The sequence below is a fragment of the Anabrus simplex genome, chromosome 4, assembly GCF_040414725.1.
Source record: "Anabrus simplex isolate iqAnaSimp1 chromosome 4, ASM4041472v1, whole genome shotgun sequence".
NCBI lineage: Eukaryota > Metazoa > Arthropoda > Insecta > Orthoptera > Tettigoniidae > Anabrus > Anabrus simplex.
In genome coordinates, this window is record NC_090268.1 from 307,945,904 (window position 1) to 307,968,203 (window position 22,300).

Genomic DNA, 22,300 nt, shown 5'->3' on the forward strand with positions numbered 1-22,300 from the left:
GTCGGCGAGGTGGAGGCCGAGTATTACTAAACGAAGGAGGGGGTTCTTTCGCGACACGCAAGGAATCGGCGTATCTAACTCCTTCCACTGAGACGGCCAATGCTTCAAGTTCAGAGAAAGTTTGCGGGCACGTCGCGAAACACAAATATGACCTATAGGATGGTGAAATGCCTTCCACAATAGCTTGTACAATCTGATCCTCAGGGAAGTGAAGAGCAAACACCCTAGTATAGAATTTAATATCTTGGATGAAATCTGCCAAGTTTTCATCCAAGCGCTGTACCCGATAATAGTACTTCTGAATAAGGGAGGACCTTGCCCTAGCCGGGATGAAGTTAGCTAGCAAGTGGGCGTGGAAGTCTTCAATCGATGATTGCTCGGCAATGGCTCTATTTTGTCTGAGAGAATACCTATTGCATAAGGATAAATTATCTGTAAATTTTGACACGGAGAAAGAGAAAAAACAAGGGCATGATCTTGAAATTCAACTAAAAACCTTAAGAATGAAATAACTTCACTGGTGGTATTAACAGAAAACTTAGAGATACCTCTGAGCAACATTGCTAATGGATGAGGCAAGCTGCTGAACCCAGGTGACATAGTAGGTAAAGGTTTCAGTGGCAAAGAAGTTAGTTCAGAACGTACATTATTCAACGACGTACGGCGTTCAGACTCGTTGTCCAATGGGGCAGAGATAGTTTGAGCTCCAACGGTTTTCCTATTGACTTCTCCCTTAGGAGGCTCTTCCTCGCTACCTACATTCACCGCAGCGGGTTGATCAGTTTTGGGAGGAACTTCCCCAGTTAACAATTGAGTGACCTTACTAGATAATTCAGAAAGATTTTCAAGCACCGTACTAGCTTCCTTCCTCTGAACGTCATTCAACTTCAGAGACAACAGATCGTTAATTCTATTTGAAAAATGAAATAGCCTGGCTTGCACACGCTTAATTTGATTAGGAGAAGGATCATGTTCGTCAAAAAAACTAACTACAGATGCTAGCCCAGTAATATTCTCGATGATCGTGGAAAGAGAGTCGTCAATTTCTTTCTCTCCCAAAGTGGGGATGGAAATGGGCAAATCAAGGGACTCTCTAAGCTTGTTTGTGTCTACCGCAACCGTGCCTCCAGATTGCACATTTCTAATAGTCAATTCATAGATCAACTCCTCCTTGCGCAAATAGTTAAGATGGAGAACATCGCGAGGGCCGGGCATGATGACAGAACAATTTTGAAACAAAAAAAATCAAAAATTCCTGCAACTGAGAAAATTGTTAGAGTTCGAATCAAAGCAATGTTTAGCCGTCAAAAGGGGCTAAATTGAGACCCATTCAACCACGCTCTGCTACCACTTGTTACGGAGATTTCCGTGGTAGTTAGAGGTGAAAGAAGGTGCGGGGGTGAACGGGCCTCAAAATACGAAATTAAAGTTAAGATAAAATTTAACAAGGTTATATTTTCTTTTCAAAATTAAGAAATAACAAGCATGGCAGGTACAGAGTAGCAAAACCACTATTCGAGAATGTACAATTACAGAGTTACAGGATGGGCTCCGAGAGCCAAACCCACAATACATGAACAATTAGCCCAATCTTACGATATACAGAAATTCAACAAAGGGGCAGAAGACCCCAATCATGCCCAGGAGCACTTGCTCCCAATTACACAGTAAAGCCTCCTCGAGGCATACAACACTCAATTTTCGAGAAAGAGCCACTCGCTCTCAACATTAAGCCTATTAAAGGCCACACCAAACTCCACCTTCAAGTTGTCCTCTAGGGACATAGACACAGGGGTAAAATACCCAACCTACTGAGGCCTATTAAGTGAGACAAAGGTTAATTACATGACCTCTAAAATAACCATTTGAGAGGAGGCGATCTGCACTCCTAATACACTTGTTTAAAAACCTAATCTGGTACTAGGCCGCTAATGCAAGGGCTAATCCCATACTAAAGAGGTGACTTAAGAAAGAAACAATTTACATTACTGTTACGAAAGAATCGGTTGAGAAAAATAAGTTCACCTCAGAACAATATGAGTGGGAGCTCGAGAGGGTTAAGCACTCTCTATCCCAATATGTAGTTTAAAAGATAGAATAAATACAAAGTGTCTTTACATTTTAGGGAAAGTTACATGGTGGAAACGCTTCGGACCCGCCCCGAGAGTTAAACTGCTGAGCTAGCAAGAAAAGAAGTTATTAAACGGCCATTACCTTGTTGTTGAACTGCTGCCCGAAGAAAGAGGCGCTACCCGCCCCCTGCTATGTACTTTACACACTGAAAGATGGTACTGAAGTGGCCCGGAGACCCGAAAATCAGCAGTTTATATACTCTCGCGGAAAGTTCGAGGCGTTTTTGGAATGAGAACACCCGCCCACAAAAACTTTATTGGCTAGGGTTAAGCAAGATATTCAAGTTGGGGAAGACACATCAGATTGGTCAGAAATTAATTAAAGAAATTCGGGATTGGCTAAATACAAAACAAGGGGAAAGAAAGGGGTATACAGCCAACTTAAACAATAACAGAAAGAAATTTAACAAGAAACAAACTTTTGAAATAAAAATTCCTCCAAAAAACTGTTCTTTCACTTCGCACTAGGGTGCACCATTGTAGTTTTTCAGTAGTGTCCTCTAGAAGAGAAAGTTCACACTTCTTACTACAGGTAAAACAAAAATACATCAAAAATGACCCAGTTCAAAAACTCCAAAATTTCCAAGTAGTGACATCTTCTGAGAAACGTGAAGATTGCACCTATCCAGTAGATAAAGTTCAGACTTCCTCCAGCAGAGGAGTTTCAACTGGCGCAAAATTTTATATTAGCGGTGTGGAGGTGTACCGCCCGGTACAATTAGTATACCAGTATTCACTGGCATCTTGCAGGGAGGGTCCGATCAGTGGTTGAGAGGAAGTTGGATGAAAACCAGTGTGGTTTCAGACCAGAGAGGGCTGCGAAGAACAGATTTTCAGTATGTGCCAGGTAATTGAAAAATGCTACGAGATGAATAGGCAGTTGTGTTCATGTTTTGTAGATCTAAAGAAAGCATATGGCAGGGTACCGAGGGAAAAGGTGTTCACCATACTGGCGGACTATGGGATCAAGGGTAGATTATTAAAATCAATCAAATGTATTTATGTTGACATTTGGACTGCAGTGAGAATTGATGGTAAAATGAGTTCTTGGTTCAGGGTACTTACAGGAGTTAGACAAGGCTGTAATTTACACCTTTTTTGTTCGTAATTTACACCGATTATCTGCTGAAAGGTTTGAAGTTGCAGGTAAGGATTCAGTTAGGCGGAAATGTGGTAAGCAGGCTAGACTATGCTGACGACTTGGTCCTAATGCAGATTGTGCCGAAAGTCTGCAGTCTAATATCTTGGAACCTAAAAATAGGTGCAATCATTTTGTATGAAAATTAGCCTTTCGGAGACTAAATTGATGTCAGTAGGTAAGAAATTCAACAGAATTGAATGTCAGATTGGTGACACAAAGCTAGAACACGTAGATAATTTTAAGTATTTAGGACGTGTGTTCTCCCAGGATGGTAATATAGTGAGATTGAATCAAGGTGCAGTAAGGCTAATGCATTTGGCTCGCAGTTGCGATCAACAGTATTCTGTAAGAAGGAAGTCAGCTCCCGGACGAAACGATCTTTACATCGGTCTGTTTACAGACCAACTTTGCTTTACGAGAGCGAAAGCTGGGTGGTCTCAGGATATCTTATCCAAAAGTTAGAAGTAACAGACATGAAAGTATTGAGAACGATCCTTGGTACAAACAGGTGGGAACAATAGCAGGAGGGTACTCGGAATGAGTAGATAAAGGCTAAGTTAGGAATAAACTCGATGGATGAAGCTGTACGCATAAACAAGTTTCGGTGGTGGGGTCATGTGAGGCGAATGGAGGAGGATAGGTTACCTAGGAGAATAATGGACTCTGTTATGGAGGGTAAGAGAAGTAGCGGGAGACGAAGACGACGATGTTTAGGCTTAGTTTCTAACAATTTTAAGATAAGATGCATAGAACTAAATGAGGCCACAACACTAGTTGCAAATAGAGGATTGTGGCGACATTTAGTAAATTCTCAGAGGCTTAGAGACTGAACGCTGAAAGGCATAATGGTCTATAATGATGTATGTATGTATGTATGTATGTATGTATGTATGTATGTATGTATGTATGTATGTATGTATGTATGTATGGTTGAGAAGTACATTTCCGAGCAGTTATGGCTTAAAACAGCTCTGCACTCGAGAGGCGGTGGGCTGGTCCCACCATCGGCTGTCCTGAGAATGGTTTTTCCAGGGTTTTTCAATCACCTAAGGAAAATGCCGGGGCAGTTCCTTTTTTTGGCCACCGATTATAAGGTCTTTGTCTGTTTGTTAGGTCGTTAGCCCATAGGCTGGTTGGATCCTCAAATAGCAACACCAAAGTTGTCCAGCTTCATGGCTAAATGATTAGCGTGCTGGCCTTTGGTCACTGGGGTCCCCGGTTCGTTTCCCGGCAGGGTCGGGAATTGAAACCATAATTGATTAATTTCGCTGACATGGGGCTGAGTGTATGGGTCGTCTTCATCATCATTTCATCCTCATCACGACGCGCAGGTTGCCTGCGGGCGTGATATCAAAAGACCTGCACCTGGCGTGCTGAACTTGTCCTCGGGCACTCCCGGGACTAAAAGCCGTGCGCAAGTTCATTTTCAGTACCAAAGATTATGTGGTTGTAAGGAAACTACAAAGACCAATGGTACCGGGCGAGTTGGCCGTGCGGTTAGAGGCGCGCGGCTGTGAGCTTGCATCCGGGAGATTGTGTGTTTGTATCCCACTGTCGGCGGCCCTGAATATGGTTTTCCGTGGTTTCCTATTTTCACACCAGGCAAATGCTGGGGCTGCACCTTAATTAAGTCTACGGCCGCTTCCTTCCAACTCCTAGACCTTTCCTATCCCATCGTCGCCATAAGACCTATCTGTGTCGGTGCGACGTAAATCCACTAGCAACAGAAAAAAAGACCAATGATAGCACCAAAATGAGCCGTACTAGGCTAGATGAGGAGTGAGGTAGTTTGCCATTGTTTTCCTCACTGTGCCAGAAAGTGCTATTGCAGCAAGACTGACCCTATGAGCAACACCTTTCGTAACACTCAGACGCAAAGGTTGTGCTCTGAATGTCGTTACTCATTACTCAGCACCACCCATTTCCCATCAGTTTCCATATTGTCATGGCCATGGGTGAACCTGGGACTTCGGTGGAAGCTACACTTTGCTCTGGCCTGTGCTTGGAGATGGGTGCAAAAGTACTGTATCCGTATGTGTTGAAAATGTACTCATAACGTCAGCTCTCCTAGTAGGCGGCAGTTTAAATCCTGTAATATGCGTTGAAGTTTTGAAATGGAAGCCCACGTGCTTTTGGTTCGGTTTACACGCGAAGATGTAGGTATCATGGCTTATGATCAAAAGATTAAGCTCACCTGTTGGTCATGATATGTAAGGCGTCAAGTCTTTAAAGTCTGACACTATGATTAGGCGATTAAAGCGCCGTTGGTGAAAAAAAAAACCTTAATAATCAACATGTTAAAAATGTTATTTGTGTTTTACGTCCCACTAACTTCTTTTGCGTTTTTCGGAGATGCCGAGGTGCCTGAATTAATCTCGCAGGAGTTCTTTCACGTGCCAGGAAATCTACCAACACGAGGCTGACATTTTTGAGCACCTTCAAATACCACTGGACTGAGCCAGGATCGAACCTGCCAAGTTGGGGTCAGAAGGCCAGTGCCTCAACCATATGAACCACACAGCCTGTCAATCAGCATGTTGTCCGGCAGGGTAGGGGAGGTGAAAAAATGAAAATCCACAGCCTGTTTCCAGTCATTCGAGTGGGTCAAGAATGGAATGAATGAAACACCATCTAGCGGCGAGTAGAGGAATTGTGCCGAAGCCTGTCGCACTCCTCTGGGGCAATGATTAATGTCTGACAGATGAAATTATATTGGAGAATCGACTGCTGTTGATGGTCATTCGTCCGTCGGACTGGAATGTTAAGCCTTAAGCAAACCCTTTGGTATTATTCGACAAGTCTACGTGGCGACATCGGGTTCCACCCCCTCCCTACCTCATTATCACCACACACCTAGACTCGAAGGTCACCCACGAACATAAAATAGAAAAGTGGTGGTGGTGGTGGTGACTATTGTTTTAAGAGGAATTACAACTGGGCAACCATCCCCTATTAACGTTAATCAGGCTGAACAAATGAAGGGATCCGACACTTCGAAAAATGTAGGTATCAGCCAAACAAAGACAAAAGCAATGAAGAGCGTGAAAATGAAATGTTCCCTAGGCCTCCGCACATAATACTGCCGGGCCGGAAAAGAACAAGAGTTGACCAAGGATGGTCAGATAGGATAGATGAAAGTGAGGAGCCTGGCACAAGTGGAAGCAATGCCATGAAAAGGTAAGGGCCCCGTGGTAGCCAACCCATGCTCCCATGTTAAGAGCTCCTGGGGACCCTTTTAACCACCTCTTACGACAGGCAGGGGATACAGTGGGTGTTATTCTACCGCACCGAACCACAGGGGGATCAAATAGAACGATACGCCAGACCTCTCCAGAGGTAACACGAAATCAATCAATCAATCAATCAATCAATCAATCAATCAATCAATCAATCAATCAATCAATCAATCAATCAATCAATCAATCAATCAATCAATCAATCAATCAATCAATCAATCAATCAATCAATCAATCAATCAATCAATCAATCAATCAATCAATCAATCAATCAATCAATCAATCAATCAAAACATTTACAATCACGTTAATAAGCAAGTTTACGGGATGGAAGCAGGTTTCTGATACAGTGTATGTCCCTTGAACAACGACTGCACGTCAAGCTGCTGCTGAATAAACTAAGGAGTGTAGTGAAATACAGACAAGTATGGTATTTTCACGGAGGATCAGCTGTTGATAATCTGTCTCCAGGAGGGGACGTGGTTTTCTCGAATTCACTTCCCAATCCAATTTCCTCCAACACGAACCTTGAACTACGTCAAGCTCCTCCTTCTCAACCCAATTAGAAGGCAGCTTCCATTCCTGGCCGGTTTGATCGCAGGTCGAGCGACCCAGCCCGATTCGATTATTCGGAAGGAATGCTGGCAGTGAGTGGAAATCGCATTAGAAGCGTGCAGTGACGAGGGAAAGGTGGGGAGATATTATTAGCCCTGCGAAATGGCAGTAACAAGTTTAGCTCAAGATGCAAGCGTTTGGACGACAGGTCAAGCGATCACCCCTGCTCCCTTCACTTTTCTCCTCTGGTTCGATGAACTATATCTGCTGTATACCAAGAACATTTTCATTTCAGACTTTTTTTTAATAGTTGCTTTTACGTCGCACCGACACAGATAGGTCTTATGGCGACGATGGGACAGGGAAGGGCTAGGAGTGGGAAGGAAGCGGCTGTGGCCTTAATTAAGGTACAGCCCCAACATTTACCTGGTGTGAAAATGGGAAACCACGGAAAACCATTTTCAAGGCTGCCGACAGTGGGGTTCGAACCGACTATCTCCCGAATACTGGATACTGGCCGCACTTAAGCGACTGCAGCTATCGAGCTCGGTTTCAGACATTTTACAAAACAGCATACCGTACATCTATTTTGTGGATACATTTACACTGTTGTACTTTAATCTTGGATAGTAAATATCTATGTTCCCATTCGTGATGACACTCCGTCGCCATTTAGAGGATGGCTATTATCATCGGGAAATTCAAGCAACACTACAACACTGTGCAAAATCAAGTCGTAAAATTGTTGAATTATGTAAATATATTACTTTTTGCTGAATTAATAACAGAAACGTTACTGTCATTCCCATTCAAGGAATTGTAAATCGTAGCTTGTACGCTTAAATCCTGTACGTTTTTAAATTTAACACAAAAATTATAACGTGTTAGTTTTCATTGAATGTATAAATATAAGACAATAAGACTGACTGTTTATATCAAGCGCAGTATAAATCAAACCAGAATATCTTGTAAAGGTCGGTTTTCTTGCGATTATAGCGGTTTAAAAAATACTGTATCCCATTCAGCATTTCGGTGAGTAGTGGAGGAGAGCGTCACTGTTCCCTTCCCTGCAAAGTGCGTTCACTCTCTCGCTTCATTGTGACGTATGCTTACTACGTAAGCTGCCCGCATCTACATCACGTCAGCCCGGCCGCACTGGGCTAGTCTCAACGGGCGCCCAGCTGAGCACTAGTCTAAAGTAAAGTACCACATATTTTTCAAGTTTAATTCCCACAATCCCAACGTGGCGAAAGTGATTCTGGTGCCAGCATCGCACAACTTGGTTAGAAGGTCGTGAATCTGCTGCACCAGTGGGTTTTTCAGGAAACAAGTATCAATAGACTGCAAAGAACTAAACGAGTCGGTTCACATGAGAAGGTGGCCTCTTTCATCTCTCAGCGCAAACTGCAGAGCTTCTAAATTGGCGAAGACGTCCGCAATATACACGCTACAGGCGATCACTTTAACTTCAAAGCTGATATTTACAGAAGTAGTGTTTTTCTTATTTATATGAAAGCATTTCAAATAGAGATACCAATATTAATAATACCTATGAAAAACGATGTATTTTAAATATTCACTCTCAATTAAAACGGCAAACCCCACCAAACGCCGAGGTTAAGGATAATGGAAGCCTTTATCTTCCACTCCTCCAAGGGCCTTGATGGCCTGTACGGAGATGACTTTTTTGATTTTTAATGTGGCTCAGTGGTAGAGTGTCTGCCTCCGGATCACAAGATCGGGGGGTTACCCTCAGGAATTAACCAGGTACTCAATTTTGGTATAGGCTGAGTGAACCTCAAGCCATATGTACCTCCGGAAGTGGAAATCTCGTTTCTTAAATATTTTGACTTCCTCGGCCAGGCAGCTACATTGCTGGGTTCTCTTCCAGTCGTTCCGGCTTCGAAAATCTGTGACACGGGGTTAGGGTTTCCTCGTGAAAATTCTTTTTAAATTACTGTTGAGAGCAGAGGCAGATGTGGAAGAATTGGCACTCAACTTATGACTTTCATGATCGTTATGTACCACTGTGAATCAGCAACTTATCCGATACATGTGTCATTAAGAAGGGTAAACTATTGTCACTGAATATGGACAATAAACCCCCCCCCACAATAATCCACCTGCGTTCATTGTCTTTGCACTGATTGAGAGGCTTAGAAAGATAACTTCCTGTCTGGGTTCACTGTACTATACTGTACTCTTTACAAAAATGAACTTTCGATCACAGCCGCGTTTTCTGTCTATAGGTTGTTTTCCAGTTATCCAAGTAAGAAAGTTGTGGAGGATGACTGATTCCAAAATTCAGTGATTCTAATAAAATTCGGAAGGGAGTCTAATCTAATAAGAGATCCAACCCCCAGAAGTGCAGCCAGTCTCTGTCTTGTGATATTATTTGACCTTGTCGGACCTCATCTTGTATTCTCTGGATCTCATCGCAGTTTCCGGCATTGTGCGTGATGTAACGGGACGTCCACTTCTGTCTCCATTGTCTGGAGATGTGATCTTCCCCGCCTCTCATAGAACAATGATCAGGTTATCTAATCAATTCGTTAAATATCCCTGTCTTCTTCCTCTGACCTCAAATCACCTTGTAACTGGTGTTGTTCAATTTTACCGTTAACTTTGAAGTCTATAAATCTTCTCCTATTCTCTTTTAATATAATATGCTCATGCTTATGTATTTCTTTGATTCGTAGGCTAAGAGTCGCCGAGTTCCAAGTTGCCGTGTTCGATGCCGGCCGAGGTGGTCAAGTTTTACAAGGGAAACAAACATTTTGGCATTCCAAATCTGTTGGCATCACATTCTATTCCAATGTGCTTATTATTCTGGAACATGCATACGTTGGTACATTTGAGAGTCTCATTCCCAACGAAAGTTTCCTTGCTTCTGGATGTCAAAATCTTAGAAGTTCTAGCAAAAATGATAATTTTTTTGAAATGGTGTGGTATTAGAATATAAAAGTGAAATTAAGATGTGATGTGTATTATTTAGACTGAAAATGGACATGAAATACCTAAAGTTGGAATAAAATGTAAGTAAATGCTTGATTGTATGGGAAAATGTATTGTAAAGTGTTCTTTATTGTTCTATGTCTATTGTTTTATGTTGATGTCTGTGATGTAGCCGAAGGTCAATACTAAAACAAAAGAAGAAAAACAAACAACAAGAATTTTGATGGTAAACTCTGCGTCCACCGACAACATTGGCTAAACATTCATAGGAACCATTCAAAATTGTCTACATGCTTGTGACATTTGGGAATTATTTGCGTTGTTGTTACGGTTAGTTACATTGTAAAAATCCGTACTGAATAAATTACGGGTAGAAGTTCTGACCTTCTGACCCTAAATTGGGGTTTCGAACTCGGAACAGTTCAGTGGTATCTGAAGATGCTCAAATACGTCACCCTCGTGTCGACAGATTTATCAACAGAAAAATTAATCCCTAGGAGACAAAATTCTGCTATCCCAGCATCTCTGAAAAGCGTAAAAATAATTAGTGAGATATAAAACCAATAATTATTAAAAATTGTAAAAAAAAAATATTTCCTTTTATGGAGCGGTGGTAGTGTGTCTGCCTTCAGATCCCAAGAGCGCAGGTTCAAACCCGACAGAGTCAGATTTTTGAACGATGGAAAAAAGTCCATTCGGATCTCAGTGCCGTACGATGTCGGCATATACATCTCTAAATGTCTGGTGACCTATTTGGTGTCTGTTGGACAAAGTTAACTAAACCTCAAGCCATACTGTAGATCACCAAACTGAGCTATAGTTTCTCTACCATCTGGTAGACAAATCGTAATGTCGAAATTAATTCGCAGTGAGTTTGATGGGCCTCCAATAAAAATGTTCACAACAGGATATTATTATTATTATTATATTAATTATTTAATTATATAATATATTCATATTTATATTTAATTATATTTAATATATATTTATATATATTTTATTTATTTATTTTTATATTTTATTTATATATAATATATTTAATCTATATTTATATTTAATATAATTATATATTATACTATTATTATTATTATTATTATTATTATTATTATTATTATTATTATTGTTATCATTCTTCTTATTATTATTACACTATGTACAGCTATATAAATACTGTGATGCATCAAGAGACGAACAAGCTCAGTCAGTCTATTCCGATTGGTTGTTTACAAGTTTCAGGGGAAGCCGCAGAAATTGGGCGTGGTATTAGTTGTACAAAATCGCAGACCTTTTTATAATGACGGCGGGTGGGGGAGTGAGGTGCATGAAAGAAATGCATTACGTTTTACGTTAAATTTAAACGCCTGTTCCCAATGAATTCACACAATTTCATCTGAGTGAAGGGTGGGGTCTCAAACCCTCAGTACTCCTCTCTCTCTCTCTCTCTCTCTCTCTCTCTCTCTCTACGCCCACGCACCCGCCCCATGGTGCAGGGGAAGAGGGTAGGAAATCCGACCCCTCGATGAATGAGAGTTTCGAGCAAAGGAGAAAAATGATGGATGATGAAAAATTAAATCCTCTCTAGTACTCCGTAGAAAAAAAAAGGCAGTATGGAAGAAGACAAAAAATTGAACAAAAGATGAAGTCCAAGGTGTATATGGGTTAGTGGGAGTAACAGATTGCACTGCAATCTCACCTGTGAACAATTCCTCGCTTGTGCATGTGTGCGAGTGCAGAGATGATTTGCCAGCCATAGCGTCGAGCACAACGTTCATCCAGCTTTCCTACTCTATGGCGCTTTATGTAGGTGCAGAGGTCCCCTCCAGTGGCGAGCTCAGTGATTAAGTAGTATATGGGACCCACCTGAAATAATAATAATAATAATAATAATAATAATAATAATAATAATAATAATAATAATAATAATAATAATAATAGAGATCATTAATTACTAGAAAAAATAACCATCAGCTTCTTGAATGGATGGGTTGCCAACAATGGACAAAGCAATAAAATAAAAATACAATAATAATAATAATAATAATAATAATAATAATAATAATAATAATAATAATAATAATAATAATAATAATAATAATAATAATAATTTGAATAGACGTGTTTTCCGGAGTTGTCTATTTTTAGTTAAATTAATATCTTGCGCTTTTAAGTCAGCCAACACGTTATAAATCCGTCACTTTGGTGGGCGAATAAATTAACAAAAAAGAGAATATAAAATACCAATAAGAACAGATCTTGGGTAGCTAACAAACAGAAACACAAATAATACAGATATCTTCTTCTTTTTCTACCGCTTTTTTCCCACACCTGTGGGGTCGCGGGTTGCACATGTGGATTTGGTCCTGTTTTACGGCCGGATGCTTTCCCTGCCGCCAACCCTGTATGGAGGGATGTAATCACTATTGCGCGTTGCTGTGGTGGTTGGTAGCGTGGTGTGTTGTGTGAATATGAAGAGTCCCCGGGCCAGAAGATTTAATCAGAGGCGATTAAAATCCCCTACCCGACCGGTAATCGAACCCGGGACCCTCTGAACCGAAGGCCTCAACGCTGACCATTCAGCCAATGAGTCGGACCAAATAATACAGATATAAAAGGATACAAAAGAGAGAATAATTAACAAAATACAGTTGATAGATAGCTGTAAACAAACTATATTAGAAGATGGGCAAAGATGGAAAACGTTGAAGGGCTGTGAGTGAAAAGCAGGTAAGTTACATTATTTGATGATAAAATAAGTTTGTGCACATTATAATGGCCACCGCCGATATTTATTTGAAAAAACAATTCAGGTAAGTGATTTCATTGTGCAGTGGATCTCTCACTTTACATTCTTTGTAAAATGTCATTGCTGTTGAGGACAAAATCCAAGCAGGTGATCCCATGGGCTGTGGTTATTTTGTTATGTCTCATGGTTGTGAGTATACATGAAAAGTGTAGACATGTGCGAGTAATTAATACTGTAAACACAACATAAAAATGGTGTCACTTCAGTGAACAGAGAAGATTTCTTCACAGTTCAGCCCATGGAAAAATTTTCAACGATGACCACAATATAGGATGGAGGTCATACTACGAGTATTTCATGACACAACATAGGATGGATACATTTGGTAAAGAAGGATTCTTCAACTATGCTTTTGAAATAAACTCTGAATATCATCAGCAGCAAGTGGTGGTGGTGGTGATTATTGTTGTAAGAGGAAGTGCAAGTAGGCAACCCTCCTCTATATAACACTAATCAGAGAGAAAAAGTGGAAAGGATCCGACACTTCGAAAAATGAAGGTATCGACCAAAGGAAGACAAGGGCCACGAAGGGCGTGTAAATGAATGACTCCCTAGGCCTCCAGTGCTCTAATACCGTCGGGGTCGGAAAAGAGCAAGAGTTGACAAAGGGAGGTCGGAAAGGATAGATGAAAGTGAGGAGCATGGCACAAGTAAGTGGAAGCAATGCCAGGACTCAGCTGAGGGTCCCGTGGATGCCACTTTTAACCTTAATTGGTTAATTTCGCTGGCACGGGGGCTGGGTGTATGTGTCGTCTTCATCATCATTTCATCCTCATCACGACGCGCAGGTCGCCTACGGGAGTCAAATCAAAAGACCTGTATCTGGCGAGCCGAACTTGTACTCGTACACTCCCGGCACTGAAAGCCATTCACCATTTCATGTCATTTTTTCTGAATCAAAGGAGTTAACCTAAAATGAATCAAATTCCACGGTCCAGCTATGGATCAAACCCAGCATTCCATGGCCCAAAGAGTTACGATGAAACGTTTCTGAACATCCTCCCAAGTGAGAGGAAATCTCACGTGTACCTTGGCGGTACGTCAGTCCTGTTGTTAGTGACTACTCTCAGGTTAACAGAAGAGCAACGACGTTCGAGCGAGTGTATGCATACAGATCTCGAGAAAAATAAATTAAGAATGAATCACGAAGCTTGGCTTGTAGGTGGGATGTAACGGATGTAAGAGGTCTGCCTACTCGGTTTAGAAGCCCTGGTCACGAACCACGTCCACACCTCTATCTAGTGACTCACCACCTTACCTCCGTCTCCCCAGCGGCAGGCTTCAAACATCAACATTAAAAGAACATATTATTCTCTTTTATGACTAGAGAGGGGTTGAATAATTGTGCAACCTGCTTTATGCCATACAAATGTCAGCACATAATGCGTGGAGGTAAAAAAAAAAAAAACAAAAAAAACCGGACAGGGTGTTACTGAGGTTGTTTGTGGTCCTTTTTATAAACTTTGTGGGGTGCGAAGGGCCAAGGGTTTAGAGGCAAATTTATGCACAATTTTTTTGCAAAGAGACGGAATTCTATATTTACATGTGGTTCACACCTTAATTAAGGCCACGGCCGCTTCCTTCCCACTCCTAGCCCTTTCCTCTCCCATCGTCGCCATAAGACCTATCTGTGTCGGTGCGACGTAAAGCAAGTTCATAAAAAAGGAAATAATCAGGGGACGTAAGGTCTGGGGAGCGAGGTGGCCATAGCCCTTTATCGATTATCCATTTCCGAAAGACTTAACTGAATACTTCCTAACCTTTGATTGGATGTGCGTGTGTGTGTGTCGGGCGGGGGTGTTCTTATTGTATTGATGAAAGAGTAATAGACTTCTGAAATGTACTGCGCGGTTTCGGTCACGTGGCTGTCAGCTTGCATTCGGGAAATAGTGGTTGGAACCCCACTGTCGGCAGCCCTGAAGATGGTTTTCCGTGGTCTCCCATTTTAACACCAAGCAAATAATCACCTTAATCACTGCCATGGTCGATTCCTTCCCTGTACCATCGTCGCCATAAGACCTACAGTAAATGTGTTGGTAGGACGCAAAGCAAATTGTTAAAAAAAAAAAGCTCTTCTGAAATAATGTTAACAATTTTCCTACGATCCGCGATCTGGAAATGGTAGCCCAAAATTCGATTTTTGTGTGTGCATATAGTGGAGTGCATGGGGATTGGCTGACGCCCAAACAGCATATTTTGAAAATTAATAAATCCAGAAAGGCTAAACCACGTCTCATCACTGAAATAAGTTCTATCCGAAACTTCAAGTCGTTTTCGATTGACGAACAGTTGGCACCAAGTCGGTATAACGATGGACGAGGCTGTAGACTAACTGGTAACAAGTGAATACTGTCTCTAAATTCAGCTACTACGTTCAGACTTCTTGCCTTCAACCAAGCAACAAGCCTACAGAGAATGATCCAAAAATTGGAACTCGACACAGCATATAAGAGAAACGCCCTACACTACAATCCAATCCACCATCCCTAAGCAAGTCTGGTTCAAGAACAAATTAATGCGAAGGCGCCTAACATCCTTAATTAGAATGCATCTTAGTCATGGACACTGGCAAAGCCACCTTCACAGATTCAAGATTTTGGACACCTCTCACTGTCCAGAGGACCCTGGGGTAGACGACGTGAACCAACAGGACCATCTGTAATCATCTCTAGTGAACAACTTCATTGCTAACTTCAGCTGTCATCCTCTTATCGTACCCAACTTCACAGTTATGGGCTCATATCGCACACTATTTATCCTATGTTGGGTATTCAACCCGAAGGCTGGTTTGATGATCAACAGCTCTGCCAATAACTACTATAGATGGCCTAGGCGTTACTGAAGAGGCATACTAGGGAAACGAGGTCCGAGATAGTTTCTCGTTGCTATTACATATCAGTCTGCCGGCCCACTGAAATGCGCGCACCAACCAACCCTATGAGCAACATTTTCACACCAATCATAATAGGGACTGGCTGCATATGGAATGGTATTATTAGCGTCGCTCAGTCACTTTCATATTGTCAAAGCCAAGGATGAGATTGAGACATGAAATGAAAGTAACCACATTGCTCTGGCTCATACCAGAAATCATAGTTTACTGCAAACACTAGGTCTCGTCAGCAAAGGCATTATTTATTGTATATGGGTGTGCATTATGGAAAATGATCAAACAGCTGAACAATGAATAGCACACTCCAACCATACCTTCTTGAACCACTGTTAGGAATATGGTGGCCTGATATGATATCTAATGCCAAACTTTCGGAAATAACTAATCAGAGACCAATAGCGGAACAGGTCAAGAAAAGAAAGTGGACATACATAGGTCACAGCCTTGCGACAGGACGAAGGATCAATTGCGAAGCACGCTTTGGAGTGCAACCACATGGCCGGAGGAGACAATGTAGTATACGGTGGAGATGGAGAAGATCTATAGACCGGAAACTTGCAGCTGTGAACAAAATTGGACAGAAAGCAAGAGAACTGGCGAAAAACAGAGTGCGGTGGCGATTCTTTGTGGAATGGTAGTGGTGGTGATTATTGTTTTAAGAGGAAGTACAACTAGACAACCATCCCCTTATAACACTAACCAGAGAGAAAAAATGGAAGGGATCCGACACTTCGAAAAATTACAGTATCGGTAAGAGAAAGACAAGGGCTACGAAGGGCGTGGAAATAAAAGACTCCCTAGGATTCGCAAACCTAATACCATCGTGTTCGAAATAGAACAAGAGTTGACCAAGGGAGATCGTATAGGATAGATGGAAGTGAAGAGCCTGGCGCAAGTAAGTGGAAGCAATGCCAGTACTCAGCTAAGGGCCCCGTGTTCGCCAGCCCACGCTCCCAAGTTGAGTGCCCTTAGGGCCTCTTTTAGTCACCTCTTATGCCAGGTAGGGGATACCATGGGTGTTATTCTACTGCCCCCACCCACAGTGGGTGATTCTTTGTGGGAGCCCTATGTTCAATTGTGAACTGAAGAATTATACTGTTAATATTTCTATATGAAGATCTGTCTCAATCACTGTCTCTCTAACTGAAGTGTAGTGTCTAATGTATTCGGAATTGGGACCGATGACCTAGCTGTTAGGCCCTTTTAAACAACAATAATAATAATAATAATAATAATAATAATAATAATAATAATAATAATAATAATAATAATCATGTATTCAGAATTTTAAATTTCCAGGTAATTCAAAATCGGCATAGTCAACAGCCCTCTTCACTACATAATCATCCTTGCAACTGAGATCTACAGGATGTAACAATAAAGTATGTTAAATTTTCACGACGTATTCCTCACACATAGAAGAAGAAAATATGTGATATGCTCATGGGTCAGGAAACGCTTAATTTCCACGTTATAACAACATACCACATGAAAGTCTCGTCTAGATGAAATGTTCAAGATGCCCTCCGTTAGCGCTGATACGTGCATCAACCCGCCGTAACAGAGTACATCAGCGCATCTGGGATTGATCATTATTAATTATTTGGTTACTGTGTGGTTCGTTTTCATAAGCACTATATGGTTCATTTTCATAAGATCTTTAAAGTCTTTGCGGTATTCATTCATAAACTTCACTGTTTGATGACTCGTAAAGCTGGTCACCATAAAAGCGCATATTGCGACTTATCTATTTAGCTCATGGTTCAAATTATCAAACCCCTACAAACTTCAACCAATCAGCAACTTCCTATCGCCACAATTTTATCACTTTCATTTTATCGCATCTATGCACTTGTTTTGTATAAAACAGTTAATGTTACTGCTCTTTAAGCCTCACCAAGTACTTTTACGGTTGTCGGAGACGTTAATGTGCCGGAATTTTGTTCCGTTGGAGTCTTTTTACCGGCCAGTAAATCTACCGACACAAGGCTGACGCATTTGAACACCTTCAAATACCACCGGACTGAGCCAGGATCGAACCTGCAAAGCTGGGCTCAGAAGGTCAGCGCTCTATCGTCAGAGCTACTCAGTCTGGCTTTTTATATATATTCATCAGAATAGCGCATTGAAACATCTGCAGTAATACCTTTTAACACAGACTGCACAAACAGGACATAGCAGTGTGTTATTTTGATGAAGCCGACAGCCGACATATTATTTATCTAATGAATAATGAACTACTTGATTTGTTGTACAATATGTAGTCATAAATAATAATAATAATATTAATAATAATAATAATAATAATAATAATAATAATAATAGTAATAATAATAATAATAATTCATGGTGTGGGTTACTGTAGTCACTTCCTAGTTCGTGAAACATGGGCAACGGCTGAGTCGCATATCAAGTGGTCCTGAGAGTCGGGATACCACTTACTGTGGAATGGGCATCTCGGACATATTCTGAGTCATGGTCCTCCTTGTGCTCAGGCGGCTAGGACTACACAATCCACCGGTAGTCTTTAACCCGTTAGAGGAGAGATCCTCACTTGGACTATGTATAAATAGGGTAGCATCCTGCTTCATGAATTTACCGAGCTCAGAACATTTTAAGCAAGCCTCGGACGTATGGGAGTAACGGAGTTCCACTCTCATTCGACAGGCGAGGGCCTCCTTGGAAACAACTTGGCGAACGAACTGGAATTCGATGGGGAGCTATCAATATTAAGGGGGCTTATGGAAGAAAGAAGGTAGAACTGGCTGAGTCAGCAAAGAGGATGCATCTGGATGTACTAGGAGTGAGTGATATTCGGGTAAGGGGAGATAACGAGGAAGAGATAGGCGATTATAAAGTGTACTTGACGGGTGTTAGAAAGGGAAGAGCAGAGTGTAAGGCTGTTTATCAGGAATACTATTTCACGCAACATAGTTTCTGTTAGGCACGCAAATCAGCGAATGATGTGGGTAGATTTGGCAGTTGGAGGAATTAGGACGAGAATTGTCTCAATGTATTCACCGTGTGAGGGTGCAGATGAAGATGAAGTTGACAAGTTCAATGAAGTATTGAGTGACATCGTAGTCAGGGTCAACAGCAAGGATAGGATAGTTCTAATGGGCGATTTCAATGCGAGAGTTGAAAATAGAACTGAAGGATACGAAAGGGTGATTGGTAAATGTGGGAGAGATATGGAAGCTAAATGGAATGGGAAGCGTTTGCTGGACTTCAGTGCTAGTATGGGTTTAGCAGTTACGAGTACATTCTTCAAGTACACATGGGAGTCTAGGGGCACCAGATCCATAATAGACTATATCTTAACCGACTTCGAATTCAGGAAGTCTGTTAGGAATGTACGGTTTTTTCGGGGATTTTTCGATGATACAGACCACTACCTGATCTGTAGTGAACTAAATATCACTAGGCCTACGATAGAGAAAGTGAAATCTGCCTGAAAACGAAAAAGGGTAGAAAATCTCCAAGACAAGGAAATAGGACAGAAGTACATGGATATGATTAGTGAGAAGTTTCGCACAGTGGACAGTAAGCAGGTTCAGGATATAGAAAGGGAATGGGTGGCATACAGGGATGCTGTAGTAGAGACAGCTAGGAACAACTGTGTGTAAAGATGAGAAAAAGCGAACATCGTGGTGGAATGAGGGAGTGAAAGTAGCTTGTAAACGTAAAAAGACGGCTTATCAGAAATGGCTCCAAACAAGGGCCGATGCAGACAAGGAAATGTACGTAGATGAACGAAACAGAACGAAAGAAATAGTTGTTGAATCCAAAAGGAAATCGTGGGAAGATTTTTGTAATAACCTCGAAAGGCTAGGTCAAGCAGCAGGGAAACCTGTCTGGACAGTAATAAAGAATCTTAGGAGGGGAGGGAAAAAGGAAATGAACAGTGTTTTGGGTAATTCAGGTGAACTCATAATAGATCCCATGGTATCACTGTGCAGGTGGAGGAAATATGTTGAAAATCTTCTCGACGTAAAAGGTAATCTTCCTGGTGGTGTCGCGAACAACCAATCTTATGGGGAGGAGGAAAATGATGTTGGTGAAATTACGCTTGAGGAAGTGGAAAGGATGGTAAATAAACTCCATTACCATAAAGATTAAATTAGACCTGAAATGGGAAGGCAGCGATGAAATGGCTTCATAGAGTAGTAATATTAGCATGGAGTTGTTGGTAAGGTACCTTCAGATTGGACAAAAGCAGCAATTGCACCTATCTATAAGGAAGAGAACAGGAAGGATTTTTTTTTTTTTGCTAGGGGCTTTACGTCGCACCGACACAGACAGGTCTTATGGCGACGATGGGATAGGAAAGGCCTAGGAGTTGGAAGGAAGCGGCCGTGGCCTTAATTAAGGTACAGCCCCAGCATTTGCCTGGTGTGAAAATGGGAAACCACGGAAAACCATCTTCAGGGCTGCCGATAGTGGGATTCGAACCTACTATCTCCCGGATGCAAGCTCACAGCCACGCGCCTCTACGCGCACGGCCAACTCGCCCGGTACAGGAAGGATTACAAGAAATATCGAGGCATCTCATTGATTAGTATACCAGGCAAAGTATTCACTGGCATCTTGGAAGGGAGAGTACGATCAGTGGTTGAGAGGAAGTTGGATGAAAACCAGTGTGGTTTCAGACCGCAAAGGGGCTGTCAGGATCAGATTTTCAGTACGCGCCAGGTAACTGAAAAATGTTACGAGAGGAATAGACAGTTCTGTTTATGTTTCGTAGATCTAGAGAAAGCATATAATAGGGTACCGAGGGAAAAGATGTTCACCACACTGGGGAACTATGGAATTAAGGGTAGATTATTAAAATCATTCAAAGGCATTTGTATTGAATGAGTTCTTGGTTCAGGGCACTTACAGGGATTAGACAAGGCTGTAGCCTTTCACCTTTGCTGTTCGTAGTTTACAATGACCATCTGTGGAAAGGTATAATGTGGCAGGGAGGGATTCAGTTAGTTGGAAATGTAGTGAGTAGTCTGGCCTATGCTGACGATTTGGTCTTAATGGTAGATTATGCCGAAAGTCTGCAGTCTAATATCTTGGAATTTGAAAATAGGTGCAATCAGTTTGTATGAACATTAGCCTTTCGAAGACTAAATTGATGTCAGTAGGTAAGAAATTAATCAGAATTGAATGTCAGATTGGTGATACAAATCTGGAACAGGTAGGTAATTTTAAGTATTTAGGTTGTGTGGTCTCCCAGGATGGTAATATAGTAAATGAGATTGAATCAAGGTGCAGTAAAGCTAATGTAGTGAGCTCGCAGTTGCGATCAACAGTGTTCTGTAAGAATGAAGTAGGCTCCGGGATGAAACTATCTTTACATTGGCCTGTTTCCAGTCCAACTTTGCTGTACGGGAGCGAGAGCTTGGTGGACTCAGGATATCTTATTCATAAGTTAGAATTTTTTTTTTTTTGCTAGTTGCTTTACGTCGCACCGACACACACAGGTCTTAAGGCGTCGATGGGACAGGAAAGGCCTAGGAATGGCAAGGAAGCAGCCGTGGCCTTAATTAAGGTACAGCCCCAGCATTTGCCTGGTGTGAAAATGGGAAACCACGGGAAACCATTTTCAGGGCAGCGGACAGTGGGGTTCGAACCCACTATCTCCCGGATGCGAGCTCACAGCTGCGCGCTCCTAACTGCACGGCCAACTCGCCCGGTAAATTAGTTAGAAATAACAGACATGAAAGTAGCGAGAATGATTCCTGGTATAAACAGGTGGGAACAAAGGCAGGAGGGTACTCGGAATGAGGAGATAAAGGCTAAGTAGGAATGAACTCGATGGATGAAGCTGTACGCATAAACCGGCTTCGGTGGTGGGGTCACGTGAGACGAATGGAGGAGGATAGGTTACCCAGGAGATTAATGGACTCTGTTATGGAGGATAAGAGAAGTAGAGGGAGACCAAGACGACGATGGTTTGACTCAGTTTCTAGCGATTTAAAGATAAGAGATACAGAACTAAATAAGGTCACAGCACTACAGTAGTTGCAAATAGAGGATTGTTGCGACGTTTAGTAAAATTCACAGCGGCTTGCAGTCTGAACGTTGGAAGACATAACGGTCTATATTGATAATGTATGTATATATTATAATCTATTAGCTTCATTGTCCGTACTGATGATTGTAGTATACACAAATACTAGATTATTCTTCACAACTATAACTCACCTATGCAACTTAGAACTTACCATGAGCAAGTAATGAAAAATAACGTTTTATCAACACAGTTCAATATGTTTTTAAGTGTGTCACAAGAATACTATTGAACATTTTAGACTAAAAGAACATTACCAGAAACATATTTCAACACTATAAAATATTATTTTAATGAATTGTATTTCATTCATGTCTAGATTAAGTACCTAGTGTTTTAGAATTGTACATTGTTATTACTTCTAGGTTCTTAGCAGCTGAAGATGACCTGAGAAAAAGGTGGAAACCAGTTCTGCGATATTATTGTGATATAGAAATGTTTTAGGCACCTTATATTAATAAAAGTATTGATTAGGTGGAAGGTTCCCGTCTTTGAATTTGTATGTATGTGTAATAATAATAATA

The 22,300-nt window shown here is 41.4% G+C and overlaps 1 protein-coding gene across 1 annotated transcript in view; it reads right to left on the bottom strand.

Moving 5' to 3' along the window:
• LOC136872264 (serine/threonine-protein kinase par-1-like) overlaps nt 1-11,770 on the bottom strand; it is a 161,645-nt gene extending 149,875 nt beyond the window's left edge. The window contains exon 1 of the mRNA XM_068227400.1: nt 11,713-11,770. Coding sequence (XP_068083501.1) covers nt 11,713-11,770 — 58 coding nt within the window. The remainder of the gene's footprint in view (nt 1-11,712) is intronic.
• Between the last annotated feature and the right edge of the window lie 10,530 nt (nt 11,771-22,300).